This window comes from Nycticebus coucang, chromosome 2 (assembly GCF_027406575.1).
Source record: "Nycticebus coucang isolate mNycCou1 chromosome 2, mNycCou1.pri, whole genome shotgun sequence".
In the NCBI taxonomy this organism is placed as follows: Eukaryota; Metazoa; Chordata; class Mammalia; order Primates; family Lorisidae; genus Nycticebus; species Nycticebus coucang.
Genome location: NC_069781.1, coordinates 183,896,341 through 183,917,730, shown reverse-complemented (window position 1 = coordinate 183,917,730; position 21,390 = coordinate 183,896,341). Strand labels below are relative to the sequence as shown.

General features: G+C 59.0%; 2 protein-coding genes across 14 annotated transcripts in view; both read left to right on the top strand.

Annotated features, from left to right (window-relative positions):
- The window catches only part of CBFA2T3 (CBFA2/RUNX1 partner transcriptional co-repressor 3), a 70,243-nt gene extending 54,543 nt beyond the window's left edge, over positions 1-15,700 (top strand). For 12 of the 13 annotated variants that reach the window (XM_053555181.1, XM_053555204.1, XM_053555160.1 and 9 more), the window contains 7 exons: positions 2,486-2,667; positions 3,269-3,492; positions 6,061-6,146; positions 6,800-6,998; positions 7,459-7,527; positions 9,194-9,384; positions 10,106-15,700. In XM_053555181.1, the coding sequence (XP_053411156.1) occupies positions 2,486-2,667; positions 3,269-3,492; positions 6,061-6,146; positions 6,800-6,998; positions 7,459-7,527; positions 9,194-9,384; positions 10,106-10,396 (1,242 nt within the window). In that variant the 3' untranslated portion in view covers positions 10,397-15,700. The remainder of the gene's footprint in view (positions 1-2,485; positions 2,668-3,268; positions 3,493-6,060; positions 6,147-6,799; positions 6,999-7,458; positions 7,528-9,193; positions 9,385-10,105) is intronic. The other variant, XM_053555210.1, reaches the window with a different exon arrangement.
- Positions 15,701-17,669: 1,969 nt separating this feature from the next.
- Positions 17,670-20,694, top strand: PABPN1L (PABPN1 like, cytoplasmic). The gene is made up of 7 exons (XM_053555147.1): positions 17,670-17,929; positions 18,185-18,332; positions 18,541-18,608; positions 19,118-19,224; positions 19,309-19,396; positions 19,905-20,047; positions 20,496-20,694. Exons 1-7 carry the CDS (start codon positions 17,684-17,686, stop codon positions 20,533-20,535), a joined length of 840 nt encoding a protein of 279 aa, XP_053411122.1. The 5' UTR covers positions 17,670-17,683; the 3' UTR covers positions 20,536-20,694.
- The last annotated feature ends 696 nt before the right edge of the window (positions 20,695-21,390 follow it).

Sequence of the window (21,390 nt, the reverse complement as noted above, 5' to 3'; positions counted from 1 at the left end):
CTTGGAGCCCAGCTCAGCCACAGGGCTAGCAGGGTGACTCTCCCTCTCCCTAGCAGGAATTTCAGACCAAAGCCAAGAAGACTCAGAAGTAAAAAGTGAAAATGAGCCACACTGCAGCTGGTTCTAGCTCCAGGGCTTGTTGGCCAGGTGTGGGCCAGAGCCCTGCCCCATGGTCCTGGGAAGGGAGCATCCCCTACCAGGCAGGGCCACAGCTGCCACAGAGGCAGAGTTTGGGGTGAGGGGGGGCCTAGTCTGACGAGGCTGGACACGGGCCTGGTGGGTGTGGCCTCAGGGTTCCTGTCTGTGGTGCCTTCCTAAACATTCACCGCCCATCAGACCCACTGGGGAGCATCCTTGCAGCAGCCCTCACCCACATTGTCCTAGAAAAGACATGAACCATGGCTGAGAGTGCAGCTGGGGGCCTGCCCTGACTTGGGGCCCCCTCAAGTGGGGTGAGGCCCCTGCCAGCTGAGCTCCACACAGAGCTCCCTGAACCCACAGAGATTCCACAGCTCTGATCTGCAGACGAAGCAGAACCAGAAAAGCCAATGAGCTGCCCACGGCCACACAGTGTCCACAGACCCCATGACCAGGTGCCTGGCAGAGCAGCAGGAGGGCCAGAGACCCCATGGCTCAGCTAGTGCCATCTTTGTTTTTGCAAATACGAATTTTCCCTCAGCCTGAGGTCTCATCTGTGAAGAAGGCGGGTCGGACAATGGAGCTGGGCTCTAACATTTTAGGGGTAACACCTCCTAGGGCACCCTGGGCTCCTGAGGACAGAGGGGGCTGCTCAAAGTGGGGTAGCCCCATCCCCTCCCACTCTTGGGGCTGAGTGACACCCCCACAGCCAGGACCCCTGTGCGTCCAGGCCATATGTTTGGGGCTACCTAGTCTGAGTCCCTACAGCCTCTAATGCCTACCCCAGGCATGACAGAATGGTGGGGCTTTCCAGAAGCTAGGAGAAGCCACCCCACTGGCCATCCCTCCCCCCACAACCTCAGCTCCCAGCTGGCCTGAGCTGACCTGGAATCCTGACAATGACCAGTGGTGCCTGCCTGGTCAAGGGGAGGCCCTGGGGAACGGGGAGAATGTTTGGATCCTCCAATCTCCTGGGACCTTGCTTCCTAGCTCACGCCCCTAACATGTTCGACAGATGGCAGTTGGCCCCTGTCCAGCTGTCCAGATAGGAAACAGGCTATAACCTCACTACTTGACAGGAACACAAAGGCTGTTGATAGGCTCATGTGGATGCGTGCATGGCGGCTTGGGAGGATTGGCGGGAGAAGGCTACCACGGCAGCTTTGAAATGCATGAGAATGTTGGGGATTGTATTTATTTACAAATACTTGGAAATGCTGGCCCTCCCCCAGCCTGTGTCCAGTGTGTGCTTAGGGCCCAGCCTGCCCATCCCTCAGTGGCTCTGGGAAGACTTTGTGGAAGGTGCGTGAGGAGCTCAGCCATGCATGCTGAGAGGCCCCAAACCAGGTGGGAGGCAGCTGGACACGGGGGCTAAGCACAGGTGTCAGGGTGGGGTCCACCCATGAATCCTGGACACCCGGCAGTCACTCAGCCCCATGCTTTGGTGCCCATACCCATAAACACAAGGCCAAGTCACAATGTCATTGCTGGTGGTAACTTTCCGTGTGCTCAGCATGGCACAGGCCACAGAGAGTGCACTGGCATTTACATGCTAACAGCCAGCTTCACTGAGCAGCAAGTGGATAGGGCAGGGCCAACCCTGGGTTCCCATCAGTGCACATCAGTGTCCAGAGCAGAGGGCCCTGCAAGTGGCCACACTCAGGTTCCACACCCGGCTCATTTGTACAGTTAGCTGTGCGCCTGCAGCTGCTCACTCCCCCTCTCTGAGCCTCAGTGTCATCCTCTGTGCCCTGAACAGTATGGTACCTGCATTGGCAGTGTGCAGGGGGAAGACTAGTTGGTGTCTCCCCACCACTATTCCCCTCGCCTCCTCTAGACAGCACCACTTGGGGACTTGGTGACGTGCAGAAGCTCCAGCCTGGGAGACCAGACTCTGAGCCTGGGTTCACTGCAACTCAGATTGCTACATGCCCTGGGCTGTGAGGAAGGTCAGGGTCAAGGGGCTGTAGGCCCAGAGAGGTGGTCACCAGCACAGTTACTCAGTGGTGGAGGTGGTTTCACCAGCACAGAGTCACTTGGTGATGGAGGTAGTGTCGGCCGTGCAGAGTCATTTGGGACCAGAGTCGGGCAGTAGAGGTGGTGTCACCAGCACATTCACTCAGTGGTGGAGATGGCGTTGGCCATGCAGTCACTCAGGGACCAAGCAGGGCGGTGGAGATGGTGTCACCAGCACAGAGTCACTCGGGGCCCAAGTGGGACGGTGGAGGTGGTGTCACTGGCATAGTCACTCAGTGATAGAGGAGGTGTCACTGGCACGTAGTCACTCGGGGGCCTGAGAGGGGCAGTGGACCCTGCACATTGCCCAGCCTTCTTGCCCTCCCCACAGGCAAACCTGCCCCTGCTGCAGCGGGAGCTCCTGCACTGCGCCCGTCTGGCCAAGCAGACCCCTGCTCAGTACCTGGCCCAACATGAGCAGCTCCTACTGGATGCCAATGCCACCTCACCCACTGACTCCTCAGACCTCCTGCTGGAAGTGAATGAGAATGGCAAGAGGAGGACGCCTGACAGGTACCCATAGGCATCCTGGACAGTCCCCTCCCTGCTCTGGGGCCTCCCTTCAACTAGACCAGCCTTCCCAGGTTCTGAGGAAATGGGTGGAGACTCTCCCCCATATCAGGCAGGCACACTGCGGTGCTGAGGGTCAGGCCAGCCTGCAGGGCTGCTGCTCAGACTGTGTACAGCAGCCTCCTTGTGAGCTACAGACTCACTGCCTGGAGCCCCAAGAGGGCAGGAAAGAGGCAGGAGGTGTCTGTCTGCCAGAAGCTCCTCTGTGTGGGACCTAGGCCCCGAGTGCCCAGGAGTCCAGGTGTGCAGGCCGGTCCCTCTCTCATAGCCACAGACACATTTGTCCTGCTGCTGTCCGAGGGGTGGATGCACATCTCCCTCTGCCTGGTCCTGCCACAGAGGGTCAGGCCTCGTGACCACTGGGCCCCAGAAGCAGGAAGGGGAGCTGGGTGGGCACCCAGGGAGCTGGTCTGACTCTCTGCGTCTGTCCCCTCATGCTTGCCCTTCTCTCTGCCCATGCCTGTCTCCCTCACCCACACCTGGACCTCTGTCCTGGGCTTGTGGTCACATACCCACTGCCCACTCCACCTGCTCTTTGGGGTAGGACCAAAGAGAACGGGTCGGACCGTGACCTGCTGCTCCCCGAGCATCTCAACAAGCGGCCATGCACCCTGAGCCCCGCCCCACGCTTCAGCCCCAGCAATGGGGTGCCCCACCCCACCCCACCCCCGCACTACCGCCTCGAGGACATGGCTGTGGCCCACCACTTCCGCGACCCCTACCGCTCCCCTGACTTCCGGGAGCTGCGGGAGCGTCATCGGCACCTTGGTGAGCAGAGCATGGGGCGGGGACTTGGACACAAATGTGTTAGCAGGAGCACGTGTGTGCCCCAGTGTGTATGGTGGGTTCACTGCCAACAGCTGTGTACACCTGAACTGGGGAGATATCCTGTGACTGCCATCTGGTCTTGTCTGTCCTGAAGGAAGTTGAAGGGATGGGTGAGGGATCCTTGCCTGGCTGGGCCATGTCCCAGAGCCTTTGAGGGGGACCTCTGTCTGGCAGTCAGCCTGACATCTCACCTGGCACACCTTGGGGCCACGAGGGCTCCTTCCTCCTGGATGGCTATGCTGTGGCTACAGAGAAGCCTGTCCTGGGGTCCTGGCACTCACCTTTCTGCCTAGATGGGTGGCCCTGGGCCTGGAGCTGACCACTCAGTTCCCATCCCAGCTTGGTGAATCTCTGCATTTGCCTCAGATCATCACGTGGCCCTCTGTGCCTCAGTTTCCTCTTCTGCTACGTCGTTGAGCAGGGCTCCTGCTCCTTAGGTTTGTGTGAAGACTGGGGCAGTTAGTGCCCCATGAGGCCCCGCTGTGATCAGCAGGAGTAGGACAGTGCACCTGTATCTCAGATGCAGAGGCCCAGAGAGTACAAGTGATTTGCCCAGAGCCCCTTAGCCACATTTCCCTGACCTTCTGACCCTCCTGTGTGCTGGGGACCAGGAGATGGTCAGGCCCAGCCCCCACCCCAGGGTCCCCTGGGTATGTGGGCTGGGAGACAGAGCCCAGAGGCTGCTGATGGGGGCCAGACGGCAGGGTCAGCAGAGGCCTTGCCCTGAACAAGCCCATCTCTCCACCCCCACCCCGTGGAAGCTTCCAGGGCCCACCCAGGCAGCAGGTGACAGTGTCTGGCTTGCTGCAGTGGGGTCAGGCAGCCTGGTCAGCTCCAGGCCCAGGGCCAACCATTTAGGCGGAAAGGTGAGTGCCAGGACCTAATTCCCACCCGCTCCTGCTAATGCAAAAATAAACGCCAGCTGTTGGCAGACCTCAGCTACTATTTTGGTTGAGGCTGTGGTGCAGGCATAGCTCTGCAGGCAGCAGAGCAGGGCAGTGGGCAGCGAGCTGTGGCCGCCATCTCCCCTCCCCTTCTATAATTTGGAGGGACCATTTTGGATTTGGGGGCTAGGAGAGCCTTAGGGGCTGAAGAGGCCTAAACAGAGAGACCTCAGTCCCGGGAAGCCAGTGCTGGGGAAGCCACAGTGGGGTGGGTGCTGGGAACATTTGATGTTTAAAAAAGCCACAGGACGAGACACCACAGGTGGTGGGCATGTGGCTGGACGTGTCCCGCAGCTCAGTTTCCAATTACTGCCCCCCCCCCACACCATTTCAATTCCTTAGCCTGTTACAGGGAAAACCTTAGAAAAGTAAAATCAACAGACGTTGAGCTGAGAACTCTCAAATCAGGCAGTCCTCAGACCCAGGGTAGTGTCCACGCACTGTCTTGCAGCATGGTCAGGCAATGTCTGGGCAGGCGTGGAGTGCAGTGCACAGGCAGCCCACGGGCCAGCGCAGCATCTGCCCAGTCTGAGTCCATTGGCCACCAGTCTCGTGATCGGCTGAGAGCAGCTGCATGTTAGAAGGGCATCCTCCCCGGCCAGGCTCTCAGCAAGCCCACCATGAGGTCAGGCTGCAGTTTCTTATGTAAGGACTAGACATGGAGGTGTCCTGAGGCCAAGTCTAGGGTGGTTGGGCCAGTGTCACCAGCCTGGGCTGAGGACACAGCCTCATCTCGAGCCAGCCTGGGCCCACACCTGCCTCCTTCACTCCCAGCATGGTGACCCTTAACCAGCCTCATGCTCCTAGTCTGTAAAGTGGGAACAGGAAGAAAAGCTCCCTCAGAGCTAAGGCACAGAGGAGGTAAAGTGATAAGCCTGGGGCCTGGCGGCGGTCACTCACAAATTCTTCCCTAAATCAGCCCAGGCTCTTCCCCTACATCCCTCTTGTGCCTATGACCCTGGAAGTCTTTTCATACCCCTGGGAGGTAGGCAGGGCAGGGAAACTGAGGCACAGAGCAGTGAGATGAGGGCCCAGGGTCCCCTGGGGAATGCTTGTCCATCCCTACTCTGTCCCTATCTGAGCCCACTTGGGAGCTGGTGGCATGGCCAGAAGCTGCATGTGGACTGGCCACTCCAGCAGCAGTCAATGAGCTTGAGCACTGTCTCTCGCCAGTCCAGAGCTCACCCTGGGGACAGAGAGGCAAAAGGGACACCCCACCCTCCCCTGTGGAGTGGACACGGCCTACTGAGAGAACCAGAGTAAACAAGGAAGCACCTACAATTACAAAACAACCAGGGACAAACAGGACTCAAGGAATTCTGAGGACTCTGGGCTGCTGAGGAGGAGGGGCCCTGTGACCTGGCCTTTGAGGGATGTGTAGGAGCCTGGGGTGGGGCCTGAGAGTGCAGATGGGGGCCTGAGTGTGAGAGGGGCCTAGGAGAGCAGGGTGGAGCCTGGGGTAGGAGGGGTCTGGGAGAGCAGGGCAGAGCATGGAGTGGGAGGAGAGACAATGAGGAGCCTTCCGGGGTGTGAGCAAATCCTAAACTTACCACCCCTTCTGCAGCAGTACATGGGTCTCGGCAGGAGGAAGTGATTGACCACAGGCTTACAGAGCGTGAGTGGGCTGAAGAGTGGAACCACCTCAACAACGTGAGTGTCCCTGCAGGAACCAAGGATGCTGCAGCTTCTTCCAGGGGTTCTGCCCCTCCATGGGACCTGGAGCTGCTGGGGGCAGCAGGGCTGCATGGGGCTCTCAGGCTCAGCTCCACCTGGCTGCCCAACTCCTTTGAGCAGCCCTTTACCTGGGCACCTGCTGTCAACAGCTCTTCCCAGAGTACAGCTGAGTCTTGCAAGGGGTTTGGGGCAAAGCGGCTCTGGGGCCTCTTTGTGGCAGGACACCCGAGCCCTTGGTTTGGGGATGGGTGGGCTCGTCCTAGAAGGAGGCCCTGCAGCTCCCACTAAGCAAGCGTTGGGTGCCCTTCCCACATCATCGTCAGCATCCTTCCTGCTCTAGCTGCCTTTGGGTAGAATAGTGAGGTGGTAAATGGGGTCCTTGAGGTAGCCCAATCTCCGGCCCATGCCCAAGCTTGGTTCCCATGGGACTCTGGTGCCCACGCATGCTGGGGGCCCAGGCTCCCTGCTCTGCTGTCTTTCTGGGCAGGAGAATGGTGTACAGCCCTTGACCTCATGGATGCTGAGCTGGTCGAGGCCCTGGGAGTCCAGCTCCAGCTGAGGTGGCAACACAGGGCCGCCTGTGGCTGTACCTGTCCCCATGGTGCTGAAGGCCGCTCACCTGCCCACAGCTCCTGAACTGCATTATGGACATGGTGGAGAAGACGCGCAGGTCCCTCACTGTCCTGCGCCGGTGCCAGGAGGCTGACCGCGAGGAGCTCAACCACTGGGCCCGGCGCTGCAGCGACACCGAGGACATGAAGAAGGGCCCTGCATCTGCTGCCATTCGGACCCTTGGCAGCTCCACTGGCCCCGAGGGGTCTCAGCTAGGTGTGCACCGAGGAGGGGCGAGGGCCTGGGCAGGGGCGAGGCTGATGCCTCCATAAAACACAAATCAAAGCTTGAAAATGAGTCACCTTTTCCAGTTTTCACAAAAAAACACCACCTGGCCTGGAGCTCAGGAGGCTGGTTGGCCAGAGGCTTAGAGCTAAGGGGGCCCCCAAGGGTCTCTGTTCATTCCCCTTAAGGATGAGAAAACAGAAGGGACCCAGGATATGCTCTGCTCTCAGCAGAATCCAAGGTCTGCAAGCCCCAGTGTGTCCCCTCCCTGAGCACTGTCTGGCCCTGCCTTGGGGACAGGTGAAAGATCCCTGGGCACCTGGCGACCCCTCTTCCAGGCAAGCACACTCATGCCCTGCCTTCAGGGCCCAGCCGGGGTACAAGGAGCCCCCAGCATAGAAGGCAGCCAGATGGCCCCGCCCTACACATGACACCAGTTCCTGTATTTCAGACGTCTCCAGGGAGTTCATGCCAAGGACCCTCCCTGGCTACATGCCTGAGGACATCTGGAGGAAGGCTGGTGAGTTGGGATGGGCCCAGGAAACAGAGCTGGGGAATCCAGGGCTGCACCTGGGGGCTTGGCTGGTCTCCTGGCATGTGGCAGAGCTAACAGGGCTTCAGACGTCCTGCCAGTGAGGGCTACAGAGGGGTAAAGGCAGCATTTACTGTTCAGGTTGGGCGACTGTGACTCAGCATCTAACAAGATGAGGGTGAGGTGAGCAAGGTGGCGTGCCCACTGTACAGAGTACGGCAGGTCCCCCCTGGCATGTCAGACACTCAAACGCATGTGGATCTGGGCTGGAGTCCTCGTGCCCTTCAGGGCAGAGCGTTGAGCTCTGGTGCTGGGGGAAGGCTGAAGGGACATTTGTTTGCACCAGGGGGACCAGGCTTGGCAGGAGGAGCTGGGCCAAGTAGGACCTGTGGGCAGTGAGGGAGATAGCACTGCACAGGGTGGGCTGGGGAGAGAGGAGGCACCACCCAGTAGCTTTTGATCTGCAGGTGGATTCAATGTGAAGTGTGAGGAAGAGGAGGGACTCGGAGTCGTGAGAGACCCCACTGCAGGGGCTATAAACAGATAGGGCTTGGAGTGGGGACAGGCTTGGACCCCCAGCCTGCATAGAAGGCTGGCCTGCCCCCTTCCCTCCATCTGGCCCTGTGGCAGGACCTACACACACCTCTGCTGACGTCTACCAGGAGCCAGGGCAGTCGGCTGCTGCCAGGTCATGAGGCTTCAACCAGCCTTGCCAGCAGCTCCCCACACCTCCAGCATCCAAACACCTAGACAGGGACGCTCACGGGCCCCCTGTCCAATCCCATGCTGACCCGGGCCAATTCGTATACCACATTGTAAGGACACAAATAGGTAAACCAAGGCAAGCCTCAGAGGCTCCGGGGGGTAGCTCAGCAGGGGCCCAAGGGGCTGAGGTGTTCACAATGTCAGAAGGCACAGTTTAGTCAGATTTGGATGCCAGGTGGGCCCTTGGCCTCAGCTCTGCCTCCCGGCTCTTGGCAGGGCTGGGTGGGGGGTACAGGTGCCCAGGAGACCTCAGAGTCTGCTGGCCAGTGGGGATGAAGCCTGGCCTCTTCTGCGGCTAAGGCAGGGCTTCCCTTGGGCTGCTCTGAGCCTGCTCCACCTTGGTCCAGGTCAGAGCTGCTGGACAGTGTCAGGAGCTTGGTGGACAGGCATAGTGCAGTGGAGATGATAGGGTGGGCCCTGGGTTGGCAGCACAGAGCCTGGTTGGGGGCTTTCTGGCTGCTTCTGGGAGAGGCCGGGGCAAAGGCAAAGTTGGGCGGTGGTTCTCGAAGTTGGATCCAGGGACCGACAGTAGCCTCCCCTGAACATGTTAGGAATGTGGGTTCTGGGGGTGCCCGGCCCTCTCTCTTTTCCTCCCTCCTTCCCTCCCCTCATACTTGTCCTCCAAGGTGCCAATGAGGGCTAGAGTTTGAGCATTGCTTTGGTATAGGGCAAGCTCTGGGAACGTCACTGCATGCGGCTCCCTCTCCTGGCTGTATCCGCACACATGTGCCCAGGACACGTGTTCACTCAAGCAGCTGCCTACACAGGCTGAGGCCCTGGCGTGTGCCTGGGTGTGCACATAGCCTCTGCCCCAGATGGAGATCAAGAAGGCCTGTACACCTTTCTGGGCCATCACGTGTGACCACCAGCCCCACCATGTCCCTTGCAGAGGAGGCCGTAAATGAGGTGAAGCGCCAGGCCGTGTCTGAGCTACAGAGAGCTGTGTCGGACGCGGAGCGCAAAGCCCACGAGCTCATCTCCACAGAGCGCGCCAAGATGGAGCGGGCCCTGGCCGAGGCCAGGCGGCAGGCCTCAGAGGACGCCCTGACGGTCATCAACCAACAGGAGGACTCCAGTGAGGTAGGGTACCTGGTCACTCCTGCCCCTCCCCAGTGTCCAGCACAGCCTGGGGTCACCCTGGGTGTCAGGGAGCAGGCCCCGAGGAGGGACCAGCACAGAGGCGAGACTGGCTGCAGCAGCCAAAGCCCTGGCCAAGCAGAAGGCTACAGGCTACAGGGTCAAACCAGGGACTTGGTCTCTTACTCCTGGGCTAGGTTTGGGTTTCTCCATCCCTTAGCCGGGCTGCCGGTTTGGAGCCCCAGCTGGGCCCCAGAGGAAATAGGCTGTTAAACTTGGCCCTGGCCATCTGGGTGCCTTGGGCTTTGCACGGGTTTCCCTGACCACCTTCTGCGCATGTGGGTGACCTCAGCAAACTCTTAGTGTACCGCTGGGGGGCCAAAGCCTGGCAGAGGGGAAGGTGGCTTCTCTACAGCCTCTGCTCTGCCAGGCCTGCCCCCTTCTGAACTTGCAGCCCTGGTGAGCTCAAGAAGGCTTCCAGGAACGGAGGCAGGGGCTGAGGTACAGCCGGCACAGAGCAGACCCACCTGGGTGGGCTGGAGCCCTGAGAAGTGGCATGGAGGCTGTGACAGGTGGTGTCTGTAGAGAGGGGCCCATGGCACTTGGGGTTTTCTCCTCTTGCCAGGGGACAGCGTGGCTGGCTTTGAGTCGTTTTATCTGGGGTGTATTTGGGGGATTTGTCCAGCTCTGGCCCACCTCTGACTACCCCGCCTGCCCCCTCCAGAGCTGCTGGAACTGTGGGCGCAAGGCCAGCGAAACCTGCAGCGGCTGCAACGCGGCACGCTACTGCGGGTCCTTCTGCCAGCACAAGGACTGGGAGAAGCATCACCATGTGTGCGGCCAGAGCCTGCAGGGCCCTGCAGCTGTGGTGGTCAACCCCGTGCCCGCTCAGCCTGATGCCACCACGAGCTTGGGCCCCTCCCTGCCTGTGGGTGCTACCAGCCCCAGCGAGGCTGGCTCTGCAGGGCCCTCCCGCCCTGGCTCCCCCGGCCCACTGGACACCGTGCCCCGCTGACCCCTTCCAGCCCCCAGCCTGCTGGACGCTATACCCCAGTCAGCCCTGGGGAGCCAGCTGATTGGAGTCGCTGCTGCTACTGCCTCTCTCCAAAAGAAAACACAAAACCAACAAAAACTGCATTCAATGCAATTTCTCAGCTACCTGACGATTCACGTGACAACCTCCTGACAACCTTCCTCTTCGAGAGCACCCTCGGAAACCTCCAACTGAGCTTTAGACAGCAGAGTGATGCCACAGGCACGTTGGCTCTGCCCCCCTCTCTCTTTCTCCTCTTCTCTCTCATTTTTCTACCTTTATGACTTTCACAGATTTTCTCTTTAATGGAAAAAATCTTAACTGGTGGCTTATATTTTCAACAAAGAATTTGGGGGGGGGGCTTTGTTTTGTCGGCAAAAGAGCTACTCAGATAAATGGACAAAGAAAACTGTGGGGGTTTTCCCCCTTCCCAATTAAAAAGGGAAAAAGAAAACCGTTATTTTATCGCCGGAGACCTGAACACTGCTGCTTCACCGAGACCCCCCAGGGGTGTTTGGCTGGTGCAGTGAAGACAGAAAGAGATTTCAGTTTCCAACTTGAGAAGCATTTTGGGTTTCAGATTTTCTTTTTCCTTTAATATTAAACTCTTTGGCTTTAAGTAAAAATCCAAAAAAGTTTTCTTAAAAAAAGCAAAGGAGGGCGGCGCCTGTGGCTCAAGGAGTAGGGCGCTGGTCCCATATACCGGAGGTGGTGGGTTCAAACCCAGCCCCGGCCAAAAGAAAAAAAAAAAAAGCAAAGGAAGCATACCTGTAAACTACCTTGCTAGCTAGCCAGCCAAGGATACCGGACACACCTCTGTTCTAAGGAAGATCCAAAAAGCAGACATAAGAAATCAAGATCCAAATTTTTTTGTCATTGCCAAAGTCTTTTTTCCCGTTTTACTCAGCTGTCGGGTTATCTGGATGTCCTTTTATTTTGTTCTGATTTTGCCTGTGGGGTGTTGGGATACTGGAGTCCAGAAGGTCTATACCCAACAAGAAGCAACTTTTATTTCCTTTTGGCGAGTTGGCGCACCACGCGTTGTGCCTGTGTGTCCATGTGCGTATAGGGAAGACACCCCCGTCTGTCCTCCTGCCCTCTGTGATTTCTCATGTGTCATTTGTCCACTTGTGGGAAAAAAAAAGTGCTAACGTTTTCCTCCCAGGGAGAGCACAATTCCGAGACTAAACTGTGATAATCTTTCGGGCTGATTCTTCACTGCTTCCCAAGGCAGGAGGAGCTGGCAACTGCATCTGAAAACTCAGCTTCTCCCTTTCCTCCTCTACCTCCTTCCCCGGCTCCTGCCCGGCCTCACCCTCACCACGCAACTCCCAGGTCTCACTGCAGCCACTCCGAACTTTTGGAGAAAAACAAAAGTACAAATAGCCATCTCCGGATGGCGAAGACCGGTGGGTGTGCACAGCCTTGCCGTTTGTCAGGTGCCCTCCCAGAAGTCACCTCCACCCCCAGAGTTTCTGGCGACACCTTCCTCCCCATGTTCTCCCTGCCATGCCCCAGCCCTGCCCACCCTCCATCCATCCACCCAACTCCCTCAACACTTCAAGGAGGAAATAGAGGGATAAGGAAGTTCACACTTGCACTGAACAGAAGGACAAGCAGACAGACACAGCCGCAGGCTGGCGCATCTGTGCATGTGGAAGTTCAAGGGCACAAGTGCAATAAATATAAGTGACCAGCTACTGAACCGGCCCGGAGGCCCTGCAGAGGCGGGGAGCCAGTGGAGCACGTTAATGTGAATGTATATAGTCTGCTTTAGAGGTCCAAATAATGATTTTCACAGTGATGATAATAAAGGAGACGTTTGCCAAATTAAAAAAAAAGAAACTGTGGATGTAAAGTTTAGGAGATTGATTTTCAAAGAGATTGGAACTGTGGTCCTGTAGGGAGCAGTGGTTGGTTTGGTGGTTATTTTTTCACAGTTGTGAAAATTCATTAAGCATCGCAAGGAAGGATCCCCTCGGGTCGGCCCCCACCAGGAACCAAGTCTGTTGGCCGAAGCCTCGCCCCAAAAACCAAGGTGGAGCCCTGATCCTCACGGGAGCTCCCACCCCAGCACCTCAGCTGTCCCGTGATGTAGCGGTCAAGTTCCCCGAGGTTTGCCTTTGTGGGTTCCAGAGAAGCAAGGACCAGTTTGGGACTGTGGCTCTCAAGAGGCACGGGAGGCCGCCTGTTTCTGCAGCACTGAGCCTGGGACCACAGAGGTGTGGACATACCTGACCTCGCAGACTGCCTGCCCCAGAGGCCGGCGTTCTCCCCTCACCTCGTCCCTTCCAAGGTGCTCTGACTTGTTCTACAAGGCCCCTGTGCCCTTCCTGGGGACAGGACAGTGACCACAGACAAGAGAGGCCCCAAGTGACTGGCCCCACAGAGAAGTCAGGCTCTCGAAGAGTTTGTGTAGTCCAGCCTGGCTGTGCTGGTGACCAGCACCTGGCCCTGAGTGAGGGGATCCCCTGCCAGCCTCCCTGGTAACTCGAGTCCTTGATGTCTGGGCTGAGGTGCTTGTTTGAGGGGCAGATCAGGGAGACTCACACTTGCTTTGTGGGGGAAAGGCCTTTCCTTCCGCCTCAGCCCTCACCTGGTTCCTCTGGGGGGCAGGGACAGTGGCCTGTTTGCCGGCTGGCAGTATCTGGCCAGACAAGCCTCTGGGGCTGGACCACAAGCTGACAAGAGCAGATGACCCCCCAAGCCAACTATTAAGTGCTGTCTGCCCAAGGCGCCTGCCCCCAACCACCATGAAGTCCACCATCAGGGCCCCAGATCCCTGCAGTTGATGACGTCACAGAATCGGGCTGGCATGACAGGAAGTGGAAATTTGCAGTGGGGAAACTGAAGCTGGTGTCCTGGAGTATGCTGTGTCATGGTGGGTAGGAAGGGGCCGGGTCATAGACGAGAGGCAGCCCCCTCTCATCCAAGGGAGGGTCTGGAGAAGGCGGTGGGGCACTGGGCCCCTCCCACACTTTGGGAGCTGGCCTTTCAGTCACAACGCTCAGGCCCCATTTGGCCAAAGACCTCACAGCAGAACCAAACAGAAACCTTAGCTTTGGGGGTGAGGGAGGGAGACTGGCGGCATTTCTGCATCAGGACCTGCCTAACTAGTAGATGTGGACACACGTGTCCGTGGCGTTGATCTGCTGTTTGGGGCGTCAGCCTTTCTCATGCTGGGCAAAGAGAAGACCTGGACAGGGTCTGAGCAGGGTCCACACTTGAGGTGAGGAGCATAGCCCCCATCTCAGCCTCATGCTTGGGGCCCACCTGCCCTGCCACCCCCACAAGCTCTGCAGGATCCAGCTGCCCACGGCACTTCCTCCCCAATCTCCAAACCAAAACCACAGCTTTACCTCCTACTCTGAGGCCAAAGCTAAGAGAAAGGAGGGGCAAGGTGCACAGGTAGGGCCCAGGCAGGTGTAAGACTGCAGGACAGATGCTGGGCCTGGGCCACTGTCTCTGGAAAGAGTCCCCTGGTGCGACCCAGGCAGGCCATCCTTCCATTCCCACAGCGCCTGGCAGACATTCTTTCTACCGCCCACCTGGAGGCTCTCTCCAGGCCAGGCTTTTGACCTGAACGCAGGCAGGCGCCAGAGCTTTCCACACCATACGCCAACACAGGCTGGACAAACCCCAGTCCCTGGCCCCACTGCCCACCAGGACTGCCCCAGGCAAAACAGCAGCCCTCCCATCCTCTAGTCTCCAAGGCCCAGCAGGGCCAGGAAGGTCTGGCCAGGTGGGCACAAGTGGCAGGGGGTCCCCCGAGAAGTACAATTTCAGGGGGTGGATAGGAGAGTTGTGGGGTGGGAGGGTTCACTCAGGCCCCAGGGTACAGGGATCAGGATGGGCCATAGATTCTTCCCTTTGCCAGTTTTTCCAAATAGATCCTCCAGCAGACACCAAAGCCCAGTGTCTGGCAGGCCCCACCGTCTGTCCCAGCCCCATGCTGGCCACACGCCTGCCATAACTGACTGACTCACCAATTCATCAGCCACCACCTGCCCCTCTCCTACCTGTCCACTCATGCCTCTCTCCCAACTGCCATGCCACCCCACGCGTGCCCATCTGCGTCCTCCTATCTGCCTACACAGCCATCCTTCACCCCCTCCACCTTTCCATCTGCTAGACCCAGGGCAGTGTCGCCAACTGCCTCCATGTGCCAATGGCAAGGACACTTTGGATCCCGTCTGGCTGTGACTGTGCGCTGGAGGGCCCCGCCTGGGGGCAGTAGCCCCTGCAGTTCCCACCCCGGCCCAGGGCTGCTCTGAACACTTCCTGGAATGGACAACCTACTACTGAGGGTACTGTGGGCAGACTGGACCAACAGCCCAGCAACAGCTCCAGCCAGTCTGGGCTCGGCAGGAGGGAGTGGTGGCCAGGGGTCAGGACCGTGTTCTGGGTGGTGGCCCACACACCTGCTCGGGTTCTGAGTCCAGGATTACCAGGGTAAGCGCACACATGGCCACAACATGCGGGGCCAGCCACCCGCTCAGCCTCCTTGTCTCCAGAGGTCATTCCTGGAGGAGGTGTCCCCAGGAAAGGAGGGTGAGACACCAGCCCTCCAGGGCCCTGCTCCTCCTTGGGGGTGCTTGGGGCACACCACTGCCCTCTTGGTTCCCAGGGTCCGAGATGGCACAGAGCTGAGCCCTTCAGATCTGAGAGGGGGGTTGGAGGAGGCTGCACCCCCTGGGAACCACTTGCTCTTCTAGAAGCTTCACAGATGAGGCCCAGGGCATCTAGTGCTGGTCACAGCCCTGCACTGCTCCCCAGAGTTCCAGGAATGCCCCATTTGTCACCCTCTGTTGCACCTGTCTCGGTCCAGCTAATCCATGCCCAGCCCCAAAGACCCTGTGTGACAGGGATTCAGCACTCAGGGGATGCATGTCTGTGAGCACCGAAGGCAACCACACCCTTGCTGCCCACCTGGATGAGGGACTCGCTCTCCTGCTGTGACTGTGATGGCCGAGGGGGTCAGACCAGGGGGAACTGGGCCCCTGGCATGGCCATGCACAGCCTGGTGGAAAAGGGTTTATCTTCCATTTCCTCTTCTTTTTCATTTTTGTTAATTGCTCCAAAGGAGCTGAACTGAGTGTTGGGCTGTTTTCCTGCCATGGGGCTTTCCTCATAAGGAGCCTATACCCCGCTGTCCCCACTCTGTGTGGTGTGGTGTGATGGTCCACTGGCTGCCTGACCTCTGATGTACTGTACGCTTGAACTGAAGATGCTGAAAGACGCTATGGTCAGTTACCTCCGCATCTGTGTAATAAAGCAGACGTTTGCTATCTTGTGGCTCTGCCCCTCCTTGGGTCCCAGGAGACCTGCTAAGCCTCGTGTCACATGTCCGTTGGGCAGGTGCACAGTGGGGCTGGATCAGTGCCAGGAAGCAAAGGCAGCCCCTCCCCACTGCCGCCTCCTCAGGGAGATAAACATGTCACGTGGGGATAGGGGTGACACAGAGGCTGGCCAGAAGACTTGGCAGCGGAGGTGCTGTAGGTAGGGCCACACACTGGCTCCTGCAATTTGGGCAGCTGGGTGGCCTTTGAGGGCTGGGCCTCAAGGGTGGTAAAGACAACTTCAGGCCTAAGAAGTGAGCCTGATGCCTACCCAGGCCTGTCTCACTGCCAGAGCATGCCCAGGGTCAGTGGTGTGGCCAAGTCCCATGACAAACCCACAGTGAGGAAGCTCTGAGAGGCATGTGAAGGGGGTCACACAGAAGCTGAGCAGGACATGGAGGACTTGAGGGGAACACATAGGCCTTAGGTGGATGGGGCCAGGGGATGCCCTGTCCCTCGTGCAGCTGGGGCATGGCAGGGGGTGTTTGCGGCCACAGGCTCAGCATCAGATGCTGGGAGTGGGCACTGGTGGCCGCAGGAGGAGGCCCATTATTAATACGCAAGGCTGGTTGGAACACCCTGTATTTTGGAAAGCATCACTGGAAAAGCTGGCATAGGGTGAGCCTGTCCTTATTCCATGCGGCTGGCAGGAGCCCTGGCAGGGCCTGTGTCACCACCTCAGGACAGCTCAGGCATGATGAGGTTTTTCCATTACAAGGGTCTGAGTTCAGAGCAGCTGGCCAGGACTGGGCCAGAGGCCAGTGGCTCTTGGCCAGTGCACAGCTTGCTGGGGTCCAACCCCCATGTGGAGGTGGAGGGAAGGATTCAGGCAGGACTCCACGAACAGGTCAGGGCCTGGCCTACCTTGACCAGCCAGCCTTGGGCCAGCCTGTCCTCAGTGCAGACAGGGACACTGCTCCAAACACTCTGGTTTGCCAGGGCAGTGATACAGGACAGTAGGAGACACCCCGGTGCAGCAGCCATTCCAGGGAGGAGAGGCAGCCTTGGCAGCTTCCTGGAAGCAGCAGCCCAGAGTGCAGTGGAGACAGTGCCCCAGTGTATGCTCCTAGGCACACGTGGGCTGAGGGGAGCAAGGAGAGGAGGAGCCCCAGTTAGCCCCATCCCTCCCAGATGCTATGATTCTGCCCAGAGAGCCTTTCCTCCTCAGCACATCGAGTGAGGGCTGGCACCAGGCTGCATGCAGGGACTTAGCAGCCTCCCAGGGCTATGGCAGTCCCCGGATCCCCCACTTCTGTTCTCCCCACACCACTAGCCCAAGGTGGGTGGGATGGCCACCTGTTCCAGCCTGGACCATGACATTGTCTCTCCTCCCTGCCCAGATTCCCACCCTGATTGGCACTTAGGAAGTGCAGATGTCTAGTAGGAGCCTCGGGTACCCAGCTTGCAGGTGGGGTCACAGAGAAGGGTGAATAGGCCAAAGGGTCCCTCTTGCACCACTCAGGACAATGGTGAGGGCAAGAGAGATCCTGGCAGAACAGGCAGGGGACAATGGGGCTAGAGAAGAAGCCAATGGGTGGAACAAGGGGAGATACAGGACTTGGGCAACAGGGGGCGAGGGGTTTCCTCAGGCCCCAGGTCTCATGGTACTATCTACAGAGTTCAGCCACAGGAACCCATGCCCCAGAAGCCTGCCTTCCCACCTTTGCATACACAGATACCTCATCAGTCTCTTGTGGGTTAAGTGCACCTGCTATTGCGGGGTGAGGGGCACGGGGTGGGCTAAGACTCCCTCCACTGAGAGTGGGAGCTACCTCCCACTGCACTGGGCAGGGGTTTGCCCTTATCAAAGCCTTTTCAAGGCTCTAGTGGGAGCAGCTGGCCAGGGGAGGGAGCTTAAAACCCCAGGAGGGTTGGGGGAGGGAGCTTAAAACCCTAGGAGGGTGAGGCAGCACAGGGCAGCCCCAGGCCTATGTGGCCCTTCCTGAACCGGGCTCTCTTCCCACCCCCCACCGAGGCCTGGCTCCAGATGGTCTCCTCAGACCCTGAGGCCCAGGGTTGGGGGGCCTGGGGGACCACCAAAAAGACCTGTCTAAGGCCGGGGGCTGGGAAGGAAAAGAGAGTGGAAGAAGCAGAAGATGACCAGGACGAGGATGCAGGCTTCCTGCTGTCCCTGGTGAAGTGGGAACACCTGGCCAAATTTCCACTGCCCGAACAGGTAGGCTGCGCAGAGGGCCTGGCAGAAGCCTGGTGGTCTCCGGAGACCCTGTGTTGGGCAGCTTTAGCCAACTGAGGGGAGAGGGCTGCAGTCTACTCCTGGAAGAGGTGGTCCTGAGACCCACTGCTGCAGTTGGGAGGGTCAGATGGCCTCTTTGGCCCCGGGAAGGGCCCTTGCTCTGTGGGACAGTGTGTCCCTGTCTAGAGAAGGGGGTCCTGCCCTGAGAGGAGTCTTCAGGCGTCTGCCCAGGCTCAGGGGCCATCTTGGCAAGAACTGGAGGCCATCAGGCTGAAGCTGTGGGCCATGGAGCAGGCTGAGCGGCCAGAGCCACCTGGAGTGCCAGTCAGGGCCCAAGAAGAGGAGGGTGCAAGGGCTGTGCAGCTGCTGAGCCCCAAGGTAACAGGTAGGAGCTGGGGGGCCCAGACAACCCCTCCCTGGACACAGCCTGGGTGGCAGCTCTGAGCCCCTCCCCTCTGCGAAGGCTGGCTGGGAAGAGTCTGCGTTTCCATGAGGGTTGGGCCGGGCGGCCTCCCAGGTGTGAGCTGCCTGAGAGGTGGAGGAATGGTCTGCAGATGGGGGACCTGCTGGTCCTTAAGGCTGCGCCTCCACAGGCTGCCCCTTCCCTGGGACCCCCGAGGAGAAAGTGGAGGCTGACCACAGATCCATTTACGTGGGCAATGTGAGTGGAGGCAGTGAGGTGGGGCCTAGCAGGGCAGGTGCCCAGCCAGGTGGCCATGGGGTATCCCTCTCTGTGGATGGAACTCACCACCCTCCTGGCTCACATGAGGGTCCGAGGAAGGGAGGCGCATATGGGTTGCAAACTCAGACTCCTCCAAGGCCAGATATGGTTTAGCGGGGACCAAGCAGGGCCCTGGCCCGGGGGGAGGGCAGGCAGATGGTCCCCTCAAGGAAACCCAGGCCTGTGGCCCACCGGACCTTCCAACTATTTGACATGAGCCCCTCTCCCAGCAGGCTAGTAGTTGGCAACAAATTCCCCTTAAAAAACCTCGCATGCTTTGACAGGCCACATGAGCACCAGGGCAGAGGGGTTAAGAGTGCACACTGACCTCGGCTCACTCACCCTACTATGCTGTTGGCCTTGGGGCCATCCCTGGCCAGGGGCCCAGTCTTGGGGTTTCTTCCACTCTCCCCCCACCAAGAAAACCCCGAGTGCCATGCCTTGCCCAGGTCGACTACGGGAGCACAGCTGAGGAGCTGGAGGCCCACTTCAACTGCTATGGGGAGATCCACCGAGTCACCATCCTGTGCGACAAGTTCTCTGGACACCCCAAGGGGTCAGTGTGGGGCCAGGGTGGGGCATTCTGGCTCAGGCCCTGAGCTTCACCCTCACCCACCTCCTCGTGCTCCCCCTCTCCCAGCTATGCCTACATAGAGTTTGCCACCAGGCGCTCTGCCCAGGCTGCCGCAGAGCTGGACGACAGTGTCTTCCGAGGCCGGGTAATCAAGGTACGTTCAGGTGGACTGCTGGGCCTTCCATCAGGTGCTGAGTCCCCAGGAGTCCAGGCACAAAAGAGCAGAGAGGTTAGGCCACCGGCACAAGGACACGGAGCTGCCCCAGCCAACTCCTTCACTCCCTGTGTCCCCGCCTCGCTGGGCCAGGCAGGGGCATAGCAGGGAGCACCGGGCCTGGAGCTGGGTTTTGGCTGGGTGTGGCATGGAGGGAATCCCTCTCAACACAGGTGAATGTTGGCACGGACCAGGCATGTCATGTGGCCATGGCTGCATCCAGGTGAAGGTGGAAGGACAGCTGAGGCCTAAATGGGGATCTTGAGAAGGTCGGGACCCATGGCCTGGACAGCACAGAGCCTGGTGGGCTGCAAAGCCTATGCACTTCTGCCTGTGAGCCAAACCAGAGAAACCCACGAGGGCTTCCTGATGGCAGCTGCTACCCCAGGCCCTGAGGGCTGAGCGCTACTGCATGGGGCAGGATGCCAGAACAGCTCTTTGGTTGCAGGTGCTGCCCAAAAGGACCAACTTTCCAGGGATCAGCTCCACGGACCGTGGGGGCCTGCGGATACACCCAGGCACCAGGGGTGCACACTTCCCCCGCAGTGGCCTCCAGGGCAGGCTCCGGTTCAGACCACGTGGGCAGAACCAGTGAGTGAGGCTCTGGGGCAACATGGGGGTGAAGGGGCCCAAGGCCAGAAGCTTCAGAGAAGGGGCTGCCTGAACGTAACCCCAATGCAGTCAGGGCCTGGGGCCAGCACAGGCTCTTCCTGGCATTTCTGTAGCCAAGGACTGGCGGCAACCTCAGCCACTGCTGCCTTCATGTGCTCAGCTGAGGGGACTGAACTGCGTGGGGGGCTGCCTCAGCTTGGGGGGCTGCCTCAGCTTGGGGGGCTGTGTGCAAACTCTCTGCCTAGAAGGGCACCTCTGGTAAGTGCAGGGGAGGCTATGGCCAAGAGGGGGCTGGAAGCTGCAGCAAGGTGCTCAGGGCTCTCCTTGGGTGCACTGGGGGCCACCCTGTCTTTAGTCTTCACCTGATGTTCCGAGAGTTCTGGGCTGAGCCTCCCCACAGCACATCCTCCCCTTGTGTTCTGTGCAGGGCCCGTGGAAGGTTCTCCCCATGGTTCTCACCATACTGAGGGGAAGGCCAGATTGTGAGAGGGGCTGGAGGCCGAGCCAAGAGTGTCCAGCTGTGTCCTATAAGGGCCATTTGGGGGGAGGGGGCAGGGCAGAGGGTGAGGCCAGAGGAGAGGTGAGCCCCTAAAGACCTGGGCTGGCCCCCAGGGCCTCCAGTGGCAACCTGACCTCACAGCTGCCGCCACAGGTCACAGCACAGCATGGGGGGAAGGGGGTACTGGCTTTTCCACTAACTTGTTTTAAAGAAAAATAGAAACATGTATCTTAATGGTAATACATAAATTATTAAATTTGAATATTTTTTAAAAGCACAACACACCTCCCCCCTTTTATTCTCCTTGGACACAGCTTCACTGAGCATCCTTCTCAGGCAGATTCCACAGAGAAGGTGGCCCAGGGCGACAGGTCTGTGTCATGGGTGTCACCACCAGCCCCAGAGTGGTCCTTGGCCCTCCTGTCAAGCCTGGGGCTCCCAAGCACACGTGCCCACCAGAGACCGACACCTGGCCCTTGCTGAATTCTGTGTGGGAAATGGGCCCTGATACCCAGACTCTCCCTGAAGACAGGGCCTGCCTGCGCCCAGCTGCATTCAGAGCCAGGAGAGGAAGCCATGGGCCCAAGCCCGGGTGCACCAGGTTCTGGCACAGCACTGCTAATTCCCTCCTGGTACTTCCGAAGCAGCTCTCTCACCTCAGACCCATCCCATCCTGTCAATTCCTTATTCCTTCAGCTGGGCTGGACCCCACAGGTGCCTGGCCCACCTCCCTCCTCTAGCACCTGGTTCTCCACACTGGTCTTCTTGCTTTCCCAAGCCAGCCTCAACCCCCCCTTGGGATTGTGGGTCTTTGTAGAGGGAC

Bases quoted from the DNA above. Each gene is read 5' to 3' on its own strand.
- PABPN1L (XM_053555147.1), top strand. From the start codon at position 17,684: ATGTGGCCCTTCCTGAACCGGGCTCTCTTCCCACCCCCCACCGAGGCC. The intron at 17,930-18,184 runs GTAGGCTGCGCA...GCCCAGGCTCAG, and splicing joins AATTTCCACTGCCCGAACAG to GGGCCATCTTGGCAAGAACT. The intron at 19,225-19,308 runs GTCAGTGTGGGG...CCCCTCTCCCAG, and splicing joins TTCTCTGGACACCCCAAGGG to CTATGCCTACATAGAGTTTG.